Below are 12,238 nucleotides of genomic sequence, written 5' to 3'. Positions count from 1 at the left end.
CCAGAGGGTTTATATTCCTTCGGTGAACATATATATCTCTTAATACCTCCAGGAAAACACAACAGAGGCCAAGGAATAAAATATCTACCAGACATTAGAGAAAAAATATTGTCAACAGTTTTTACAAGTTTTAGGAGGTAGGCTTTAGTTGTCTAGAAATTGTTTTCAACCAGGGAATGGTGTTTCATAAAGAAACTAGATACATTCAACTTTAGTATAATGAATTCTTTCTTACTTCACACAATCTGAATTCAGCTCATAGCCTCCTACTTGACTTGAGATTCTGAGTAATCCCATTTATCATTTCTAACAGAGTAAAGAAAACATCAGTAACTGAGATCATTAGAAGCAATGTGCACTGTATACTATCCCCAGTGGAATGTGACTAAACCAAAAACAATGAAATTGACTTATGTGAGAAAAAACTCAGAACAATAAAATATTGGCAGCTTACAAACATGCCATTCAGGTATTATGGAAATAAGCCAGTCAAAATCACTCAAGGCACAAAAATAAACTAAACTTACTGTGTTTGAATGTCAGAAGGATTTTCAGGTAATAGCTTGTAAAATAAAGGACACCTTTAAAGTTCCAAAGTAAATCTCAGAAACCTAGATCTTTCCTTCAGAGAGTAACAGTCCTCAGGAATTCTAAAGGAAAAGATTCCCAATAAAATCATAAGCTTTTTTCTTGTAAATGGGTTCTGCTGTTTCTGTCGTGTTTAATTTTATATTATGTCTTTGTTTTCTTATTTCAAATCCTACTTCAAATCCTTTTATACAATTAGATAAAATACAAATTGTAAATACATTATGGGAGAAAGACAATATTTTTCTGGGTTGGGTGGTTAATCATTTAGTCTTCATAACAACCTTAAAAACTTAGTCTCATTTTGTAGAGGTCTATTTGAGTCTTGGTCTCTACAAGAGGTTTTTTAAGTTCACAAAGCTAAAAAGCCTATATAGATATTACTCCTAAGCATAAGGTCTTACATAAAACAACATGACTTTCATATTTGCTTTGTGTTATAAATGTAATTGTATGTTTAATATAATTTATTATGTATAATCTGGTATATGTTAGATAATAATATGTTCACTCACATAGCAAAATGACCTTTGGTTTTAATCTGGTTCTCTGACATTATTTGAGCATAAAAGAAATCTGTTCTGTCTGACAATTAAAGCCATGTGACATGCCCAAGTACGAAGTGGTTGATTTGTACAAACATGGATCCCAAGCACATAATTCTCCTCTCACAGCTGTCCCCGTGGAGGCAAGAGGCCCTCTGGCTTTCTCTTCTCTTTTTCTTGCAGTCCTACTCCCATATTGTGTCCACTGCCTCACTATCCTGCTGTCCGTCACTTTAGAGAGCACAGTGTAGTCACTTGTAGTTGAAGAGAATTTCTGATATAAACTGGATAATGTACTTCATCTTATAGAAGCACCAGTTTGATTCTTTTGATATTTCTACCCTGGGTAGCACACAGAGTTTACACTAGGCTAATAACCCACCAGCCACTCCTCGGAAGGAATGTTGGGCAATCCTACTTCCGTAGTGATACTGCCTCGGAAACCCAAGGAGGGGTCACTATGAAGTCAGGTTTGACTCGACGGCACATAACAACAACAATAACCAAAAGATTGGAAGTTCAAATCCACAGAAGAAAGATCTGGTAATCTATTTCCATAAGATTGCAGCTGAGAAAACCTTGTGGGGTACAGTTCTACTCTGACACACGGGTTGCTATGAGTCTGAATAGATAGGGCAGCAACAGTTTCTTTGGATATACTTTGCCTGACGGGCTTTTTTTTTCATGAGATAGACTCTGCTTGGAATAGCTCCCTCTTTTCAACTCCACCTGTACCTGGAAAATACCTTCCAGGCCTCTACATGCAAGTTACAATTAATCTCCTCCAGGCACCTTTTAGCCATATCTCTTCTGTACCCATTTTCACTCTGTATTAAAATAATCCGTCTCTAAGTCACCTTCAGCTAGTATATTGGGAGTTTCTTGAAAGCAGGGTTGCTGGTTTATCATTCTTCAGCATTGGTACATAATAAATCCTTTATAGAGTTATTTTTAAAAAAATACAGTACTGATAGTTACCTCCAGGTAAATCTCACAATATTTTATAATGTAATTTATGTGTAATTCTCTGCAAAAGAACCTCACAATTTTGAAAAAATATTCTTGAAGAGTTCATCAGAACCATAAAAGATTATGATAATACATCTACCATTGTTCACAGAAGTACGGGGAAAGATTAAAGGCAGCTTAGATTGAACTGGACACCAATACATGGAAAAATTTTTGAAAGTCTTAGAACTTAGAAACAATTAATTTATATTTGTGGTCATTTAATTGTGCCCATTTAATTTGACTCATTTCCAAATTCAGACTCTCCCTAGATTTTAAAAGTTGCAGTTGCCCATCCATCTTATGTCTGTTTTTTCAATCCAACTCTCAAGCGAGACTTGAGAGCCAGTCTTTGCAAGGATATATATCTCTTTGACCCTAAGTAAGGTAGAAGACTCAAGGTAGAAGTTTCATGCCTCTGTTTCTCCCATATGCACTTGTCGTCGTCCCAATATGAGATGAGCCTCTTGCCATTCATTCTCAGGCTGAGGAATGTTAAGCACTGGAACACTGGAGCCTGCATGGAAATTTACCTGTGTCTCTTAGGGGCTGAGTGGTCAGAACCACTGTTCACCTCCAAAAGTGTATCATGATATTTATACCTATGTCCTAAGGATTTTATGAAGATGAAGAGACTTAATACAAGGAAATGGTTCAGCATTGTTCTAGGCATATAATATAAAACCAAAACAAATCCACTGCCATTTAGCCAATCCCAACTCATAGTGACCCTTGAGGACAGAGTAGAACTGCCCATTAAGGTTTCTGAGGCTGTAAATCATTATGGAAGCAGACTGCCTCATCTTTTTCCCATGAAGCAGCTGGTAGGTTCGAACTGCTGACTTTTTGGTTAGCAGTCATATGCTTTAACCACTATACCACTATAGTTCCTTGGCATGTGATAAATAATCTATAAATGTTAGGGAAAAGATATGTGCATCAAACCTGTTTTTAGTGTGTTCAATCTTTCCTTTCTTCCTGCTCAAAAAAAGAACTTCTATATTGTATTTTGTTCCTATCAAATCTTTGCTCTGAAGAAAAAAATATGGGTTAATATTTTTCTAGGTATATGGTCTGCATGTTTTAAAACAATATGCTTTGCCTTCATGCATACTTGAATATGCCCAAATTGCCGACCTGCATGGTTCTACTAACTAGAAGAAAACCCTGTAATGCATGGAGACTAAGGTCTATTTGGCATGAGGGCCTAACCTTAGGATTCTGCCCTTCTCAGCATCGTGGAATGTGATGTGTGTGCAACTCCGACTGCTCTGCTTACTAAACTACACTTCACTGCAGAGAACTAATTTTGACAAATTCTATAAAAGGAAAACTTCTGGTAAGCAGGCAGGTCTGCTGACATTTGATAATATCTAGTTGTGAGTGAGATTTTAGAAGGCACACCTGCCTATGTCGATTCCTGGATTTAAAAAAAAAATGCAGCATGAGTCTATGGAATGAAAATTAATGATAAAACATTTTGCAAGCATTTCATATGGGATCATATGTTAGCTAATGTTTACAGTTCATGGCCCGGTTGGTTTTAGTTAATTAAAGAAATCACTTGGGATAAGGAAGCACTGAGAAATGATTGTGGGTTTTTATACAGTTCATAATAAGCCCAGAGACTTGAGGGAGCATTTCAAGGTTCTATAAAACTGAATATATTTTCCCTTTGGCTCATTATTTACTTAACTACAGGTCATTTATTTTGGCAGGAGAAAATGTACCTGTTCAATATCGAAAGGCCTATGAATTTCATCCTTCTTTCATTGTCCTATTATATCATTTTAAATTTTTGTGGTTAAATGAAAAGATCATTATTTTTCTATATATTGGGACTCCTCTCAGCTTCTGCGATTTTAGTTTCCATAATTTAAAGTGCATATTGAAAATAAATTGCTTTATTTGATCTCATGTAGATTTTCCATTAATGAAGTCCACTAGATATATTAACTTTGAATATACGTCTATGAAAAATAATATATTCAGAAATAGGTCTGAGGATAACTGAATCTGTGAATGTATCCATTTAAAGATCTCACCTAATAACAGTTTTCTTATTGCATAATAATATGAATTTATATTCAGGATGATGAATTATTCATGTTGGGGACAGATCTAGCTACTTTAGTTATAAATATTAAATTTGCTAATAATTTTTTCCCCACTACTTACTCCTGCCTTGTGTACACAGGACAAAGCCCAGCCTTACCACCTCCGTTACCTACAGAACAAGCTTCCAGACCCACTCCAGTATCACCTACTACTGAAGGCAAGTAATTAATATTAGTTCCAAAGCTTTATTCTACATAAGTAGAGTAGAATGTAGAGAAACAAAACAAAATTGTTATAATAGCAACAACAAAACCCAATATTTTCTTACATAGCTTTAGTATGCCTAAACTACTATTTACTTTTTCTGAAATTCTAATTTGCTCCTATTTAGAAAACCAGGCGTTTCCCCTTAAGAATCTATTAAGAAGGATTCTCAGCTTGGTAACCAGCCAGAAAGCACAGAAGCACAGGGAGAAAGACAGTGATTTGCCTTGCATTTTTTTCTGTTTTACCCCATTTTGCTCAGTGTGCGCCTTAACTTGGGTGACAGAGTTTCTAGTTTGAATCTGAGCTCCACCTCTTCCTAGTGACATAAATTTCCGAACGATCTTACAACACCTGTGAAGTCACTATTATTCTTCTCCCATCTTGTTGTTGTTGTTATGTGCCTTTGAGTTGGACCTGACGCATAGCGACCCCTCCTTGGGTTTCTGAGGCAGTATCACTATGTAAGTAGATTGACCCAACCTTCCTTCTGAGAAGTGGCTTGTGAGTTTGAACCACCAGCCTTTTGGTTAGCAGTCAAGTGCCTTAGACACTACACTACCGGAGCTCCCCCTCCCATCTCAGAGATGATGAAATTCATGAACAATGAATTTATACAACTTCCCAAATATTTGTATTTTCATATATATATGAGCATGGTGGCATAGTGCCTAAGGCATTTGACTGCTAACCAGAAGACTGGCAGTTCAAATCCATCAGCCACTCCTTGGAAAGAAGGTTGGACAATCTACTTCCGAAGTGATACCACCTCAGAAACCCAAGGAGGATTACCTATAAGTCGGATCTGACTCTACAGCAGTGAGTTTGGTTTGGTTCTCGCTCTCTCTCTATGTATGTATATATATTTATATGTAGCTCTGTTAGCATAGAGGCATTTGGTTGCTAGCCAGAAGGCTGGTGGCTCAAACCCACCAACTGTTCATGGGAGGAAGATGAGGCAATCTACTTCCATAAAGATTTACAGCCTTGGAAACCCAATGGGGGTCACTATGAGTTGAGATTGACTTGATGGCAGTGGGTTGGGTTTGGTGTGTGTGTATATATATATATATATATATATATATATATATATATACTGCTTAAATCAACAAACTGTACAGAGGGAAGTATCATAGTGTACAATTTTCTAGGAATTTTAAATCATATGTTTAAGTTTTCATTCATTCAAGCCTTCTACTAGTATTGATAAAATCCCAAGCATAAGAATGTGTTGGATTTTGTCCATATTACTGGACAGTCACAATACTTAAAAACAGTTCCTTTCTGCTAATATTCAGTTTTCAGATATAAAAGCACAACTAAAACCTCAAAGTCAAGCGACTCCCTACTCTTTTGCATGAGTATGCATGGAGGTGTCTCCTCAGCCTACAGCCCCCTTCTCACCCTGGCTCTGTCCCACACTGTTACCAAATAACCTGTTGGCTTTGGCCATCCCTTGAGACTAGGGCTGATCACCGTTGTGAAGATTTATAAAGAAGAGGAGCCTGTAGGACATGGCGTCAGAGTTGGGGATGCCTTGAAAGAAATTTCAGGGTCCTGATACCTGGGATATGTTAAGTGACTCCAGGTGGAGTCAGTCAGTGCACAGAGTCCTAGCCCCAGGCAGGATACAGCCAGAAGAGGGTTAAGCAGAGCCCTGGAAGTTACAAAGCATACTAGAATGACCCTGGTTGGTGGGGATTAATCGGTGTGCCGATTACCACAATATGAAAAGCACCAACACACTAGTCAGCACAAAACACAGTAAAAGCATAGAAAGGGGAGATTGTAGCTCTGACTGGGGCAAGCGTGAAAGCCCCTGGGAGCTTCTAAGCAGAGAATTGCCAACTTGCATCATTTTATAATTTATAGAAGTTAAATATTTTTAAAATCATCTTAACACACAAGGCTCAACTATAGCTAAATCCATACTGAAGGCAATAGAACAGTTACGAGTCATTTCATCCTGGTTACTATTCTGTATCATTTACTTAAAGAGTAAGAAAGTGAATTAGACAAATTTTATGGAACTCAGTTCCCTTCCCCCTGTGAAAAGAGAGAGAGAAATCAGAATAATTTATTCTACCATTCATGTGACTTGAGATAACTTTTCACGAAACTGACAAGTGACTCTATCTCACTGCCCAAATGTACAGGACGAGAGACAGCCTATGAATAATAGTGTCACCTTCAGTTGCATAGGATTCTAATTCTGTTGTTGTGAGATGGACATAAATCAAGGGACTCAGACTCTCCAACTTGCAGCAGACTTTGATAGTCAGATTATTCAAATGTTTGTCTCTATCTTATCACCTAGCAGAGGCTCATAAAATACCAAGTGGCAAGTGTAATGCCTATCAATCTGTCACTTGGAAAGGATGTGCCATTTGTTAAGTAGGACACTTAGGTTTCTATTGTTATATTTAAAGAGCAATTTAATTTGACATTTCGTTTCTAGAACCCAATAATACATTTAAGTGGATAAAATAAAGGTGTGAAAGTTTCTCAAAGTGTTTCAAAAGTAGTGTGTCTTTTGTTAGCATACACTTACAATGTGCAAAGCCCGAGTCTGCACTGAGGATGGTCGCACTGAGCAGCTTCTCAAGGCGTGCGGGTTATCCAGGCTGTGCTGAGATCAGGGCTTTGTCAGGCTTGCAGATGTGCCGCCTGCGACTTAATTAGCATAATTGATTAGGAACTAGGACATATTCAGTATTAATCAAGCTGTTTTTAGTGAGGTTGATTATGCACAGTTCCTCTTGATGCACAATCTTAGTTTAAGACTTCCTCAGGATCAAGTTGCAAGAAAATGGCATTATGTAAAAAAGGAGGAATTTCCATGTCCCATTAAAGCATTGTATTTGGTTTGAGGAATATAATAGGTCAAACTCTAGGAGCTTAAACATATTTACATTTTAATGTTTTAAAAAAGTAGAGCTTACATTTAGACTGGATTATAAAATTTGTTCATTAGGACTTTGGAAAAAAAATAGAATTTTATCAGTAGAAATCTAAAGACTCATGGACCTTGATAGGTGATAGGTGAAAATGCTCTACACAACTGCAGAGCTGCAAAAGCCTCCTTTGTGCTTTCATAGCACTTAAAAAAATAAGTTTCTCGCATCATTCACTTCACTCTGCAAAGTACAGATGTACTTCATCTCTCAGGCCACTTATCTCATGCTTTGAACTTTAGTCTTGCCTTCCTTGAATTTCAGTTCTCTCCCCACAACATGTGTTTTGTACACCATGAAGAAAATTGTATTCCTTTGAGTTTTAGAAATAAAAGGACTACCTGTATGTTAAATCATATCTTTCCTTTGACATTGACTCTAATTTTTAGAATATGGTTAGCCTTAGAATTCTGACACCAACAGCATTTTTAAAATGTTATGTAATAACCACTTCCAGTAATCATTGTTGGTCATTGTTAATTTGCATTTAATTCTAGACATAATTCTTAATTTAAATACTGTATTAAATCTCAGAATCTTTAAACAAATTATTAAATTTCATATCACAACTAATTCCCATGTCTTTTGGGATGTCTCACTGAGGTTGAAAACCTTCAAGTTCAAGGAAACACTGTAGTTATCCATTTATTCTGCAAATTAAGCAGACCTATGTGAGATTCCCCTTCACCACCAATCAAATGGTACCTTCTTATGCTAGCATTGCAGGTAGTTTTAGCCCATGAGATTTTTCATTACTGTTTGTCAGTATTTTAGCTAACCTCAGGCCCTAAGAGTTTTTTTTTTTTCTCAGATGATTTGAATCCTTTACTGCTCCTAGATTTCATAGACCCCTCAGTGATGTCCTTGAACCCACAGCTTCAGACAATGCTTCCCATCCTCTCCTCAACCACAGAAAAAGGCAGAAGGGCTGTTTCACAAAATCCTTGCACAAGCAAAATTCCAAGATACGATCCTAGTAATTTTTAGTCAATAAGGCCAGCAGATTTCCCTCTAACCCCACTCAGTATGGCCCCTAATCACCCTGTTTTCATTGTCATTGACCTCTGAAGAAGTGAAGACTACTATTCACACATAACTGCTGGATATTTAGTGTAAAATTACCTTGACTCCTCTATTCTGGCAAAATGTGGAAGGACGATGTTGGTTAAGTGACTCTTTATAAAGAATATATCTTATGGTTAAATTAATTTAATATCACATTATAAATATACAATTTACATGAATGAAGTGAAATACAGTAAGATAATATATACCCTGTTGTCTTCTTGAATAAGTGTATAAAGTGATATATAGTTAGTATTATAATTGTAAACACCATCACTCATATGTGGGCTAGAGGACACCACAGTCCTAGCTACCAGTCTCAGCTCTGATACAAATCAGTTGTGTGATCTTTGAGACAGCAGTAGAGGTCTCAGGTCCTTCATATTTTCACGTATAATATATGAGGGCTGAACTTAAATGGTCTCTAAAATGTGTCTGAGATTTAATTGCCAGATCATCCAGGCTGAGTTGACAGTGAGCTGGCTTATGAGCAGACTGAAGACTCTGTAGCTTTGCATAGTACTGTAGAGGTGTAGGATATGGCCCTGGCCTCTGTAGAGATGTCAAACCAGGCACACCACTATGCAGTGAATGCTGTTATGAAGCATTATTTACAGAAGTACAAAACTTAGTTGTATAGATCATGAAGACTGTAAAAGTTGGGAAGAAGATGAGATATGAGTGAAGCAAGGCAATGCAGTGAAAACACAAGACTTGCATTGGGCCATAAATAGTAAGTTGGTGGGATTTCTATAGGTAGAGAACAGAGCATTATATAAAACTTATTATTAGATAATTTCTTACCATGGGAAGCATCTGAGGACAATGTTCTTTAGGAGTTAGTAAGGTTTTATTTACAATTCTCTTAAATCAAGAACTTTATCACCTTAGCGCTTCAGTGAGATATTTACTGAGAAGCAGAAAACATAAAATCATAAAATAGAATTTGGCCTCAGTTCTTATTCTATTAACTCTATGACACAATAGATTTGATTGAACTTTAGGACAATATAATATTTTTCTTTGTTTTGTGATAAAATAAACCCATATTTTGGTGATTTTTAATGGAATTGATCTTTACTTATAAATTTTGATAAAATGTATGAACCAGACTAGTTTTGGTTAGAAAATTGCTGTTGTTGTTGTTCTTGTTATGTGCCATCGAGTCGGACCCAACTCATAGTGACCCCTCCTTGGTTTTCCAAGGCAGTATCACTATAGAAGCAGATTGCCCCATCTTCCTTCCGAGGAGTGGCTGGTGGGTTTGAACCACCAGCCTTCTGGTTAGCAGTCAAGTGCCTTAGCCACTATACTACCAGAGCTCCTAAAAATTGCTAACAGGACTAAATGAAATAATGCATATACCAAGGTATCACATTTTCTAGCACAGTTGGTACTCAACCATTAGCTGCTATTTTATTAACATTATCATTTTATATCAGGAAATTTCTCTTATATGCATAGTAAACCATTTATTGTTATAATATTTTATATTGATATCTATTAAATATATTAAGGAAACTGCATTTATGATATTGGTCAGTGTATGTGAAACACTAATGTAATGTCTTTAACCAGGGCTGGGACTATATCCTAAATGGCTTTGTACATACAATTAACGTTTTCCACCTTATCCCATAGAATGTGTGAGCTTGCTGAAGCCACTGAGCAGAGAAGTAGTATGATTAGATTTGCATTTTGGAACACTGTAACAGCTGCAGAAAGAGTGTACTGGTAAGGGGTGGTAAGGGTCTCAGAAAATAAGACATTTTAGTGGGTTAATGTTCATGGGTGGTGCAAATGGTTGCAGTCAACTATTAACTGAAAGATTGGTGGCTCAAGCTCACCCACAAGCACCTCAGAAGACAGGCCAGAAAGTCTTTTTCAAAAGACCAGGGCCTTACAAATCCTTTGTAGTAGTTCTACTCTGCACACATGGTGCCACAATTTGTTGGAATAGACCCAAAGGCAAATAATAACAACAATAGTGTTCATGGGGAAATATTATGTCACTTTCTTAAAAAAAATAAATAAATCTCATAGCCCTCTAAACAATCCATGCAGTGAATATATTGCTATCATTTTAAAGAGATCAGAGAAGTTAGAAAGTTGCCTATGATAACACAGTTCTAAGTGGTATAACTGGAACTGAAAGTCAAGTATCTTTTACCAAGGCTCAATCTATTTCCATTTTCTTAGCTTACCAATTAGGTGTTATGAATGAGCAAAACTGAATGCATAAATGAGTGGTATCAAGAATAAAAAGAGTAGGTGTGGGGAGATAATAATGTTCACTTTGGACTTGCTGAGTTTTATAAGGGTTGATGACACACTTATAGGGGTTATTAATAGGTTTAATGAATGTAGTATTCATCAAGGTGTGGGCTGTGCTACAGTGAAGCACCTAGGAACTAGCAAAACCAGGGAGCATTTATCTCCCTTATGTTTGAAGAGATGGGCCTGGTGTGATTTCAAAACCTAGGAAAAACTTATAACTAGATGAAAGCTGCCCAATAAAACCATGTTCTTTAGTAGAGAAATATGATCACTTTGTAAAATGATGTCTGTAAGGTTCACAGCGAGCCAAAGAGGGATGTGAAGATACCAGATCTCTCTCTTTCTCCTGCCCTATTATCTCTTGATAATAGATAACACAAATTTATAACCTGGATCCAAAAGGCAAGGTGTTTGGTTAATGCAATGCATTAATCAGGGTGGAGACTAGACTTGGAAAGCAAATAGAGATTTTGCATCTTGCTCAGCAGGCTCACTTCATACAATGTCCATTGCAAGCAGACAACCAAATATAGTGATCTGGGGTTTAGAAACAAAGAAGGTGTACAGATAATAAAGTCATAAGTGAATCCGAACACAGCATTTCCTAAAATATATCATGGGAAATTCTAGTTCTATGATCATCTTGGTGGAGAAAAAAGGTTTCAATAACACAATTCTTTTGGGCAGCATAGTATATTCCCTTCCTGATAATTCACAATGGTTGCTCGTATATGGAAGGATCCAAGAAATTCTGTACCAAAAATAAAATTTATTATTTTTTTTTAATTAGTGATTTCCACATTTATTTGACAATAGAATTACTTCTTTACTCAACACTTATTAAGATTTTAAGGATCAAATGAGTCCAGAGACACCCTGAGCATAGTTCTAAACATAGCTGAAGAGCAGGTCAACCATGGGTATAAATGAGATTGGCTAGCTCACCGATGACAGGAGAATTCATCCAAGAAAGGGTATGTGGGGAATAGCATCATTGAAAGACACATTGTGAAAACCATGAATGAGAAACTGTGAAGGGAAAAACATTTCAAAATGGCTAACTGCTCAAAAGAAATCAATAAGGACAAAAAGGGACTGGGACCTCCTGCTTTGACTTTAGAAGATCATGGTGAATTATAGGGGGACATCAAGATCAGTTGGTACAACACAGTACATGAAAACATTATTATATATCCTACTTTGGTGAGTAGGGACTGGGGTCTTAAAACTTGTGAGTGGCCATCTAAGATGCAACTATTGGTATTCCTCATCCTGAGCAAAAATGAGTGAAAAAATTCAAAGATGCATGGGAACAGTTTGTCCAAAAGACTAATGGACCATGAGAACTTTAGCCTATCTAACACTCACACCTTTTGCACCTGGAATTGGACTCAGTCCTGAGGCTTAACTCTCAGCCAAAGAATAGGACGGGCTAGGAGCTGAACAACTACTCCAGAGAAATGCATTCAGAACAATCAG

The 12,238-nt window shown here is 36.8% G+C and overlaps 1 protein-coding gene across 1 annotated transcript in view; it reads left to right on the top strand.

The window, feature by feature from the left end:
• TRDN (triadin) overlaps window positions 1-10,220 on the top strand; it is a 164,992-nt gene extending 154,772 nt beyond the window's left edge. The window contains exons 10-11 of the mRNA XM_042782913.1: window positions 4,339-4,420; window positions 10,124-10,220. Coding sequence (XP_042638847.1) covers window positions 4,339-4,420; window positions 10,124-10,220 — 179 coding nt within the window. The remainder of the gene's footprint in view (window positions 1-4,338; window positions 4,421-10,123) is intronic.
• The last annotated feature ends 2,018 nt before the right edge of the window (window positions 10,221-12,238 follow it).

This window comes from Orycteropus afer, unplaced genomic scaffold (genome assembly GCF_000298275.1).
Source record: "Orycteropus afer afer isolate SDZICR_OR568_19922 unplaced genomic scaffold, OryAfe1.0 scaffold00506, whole genome shotgun sequence".
In the NCBI taxonomy this organism is placed as follows: Eukaryota; Metazoa; Chordata; class Mammalia; order Tubulidentata; family Orycteropodidae; genus Orycteropus; species Orycteropus afer.
Note: the sequence above shows the minus strand (reverse complement) of the source record. Positions and strands in the feature narration are given on the sequence as shown.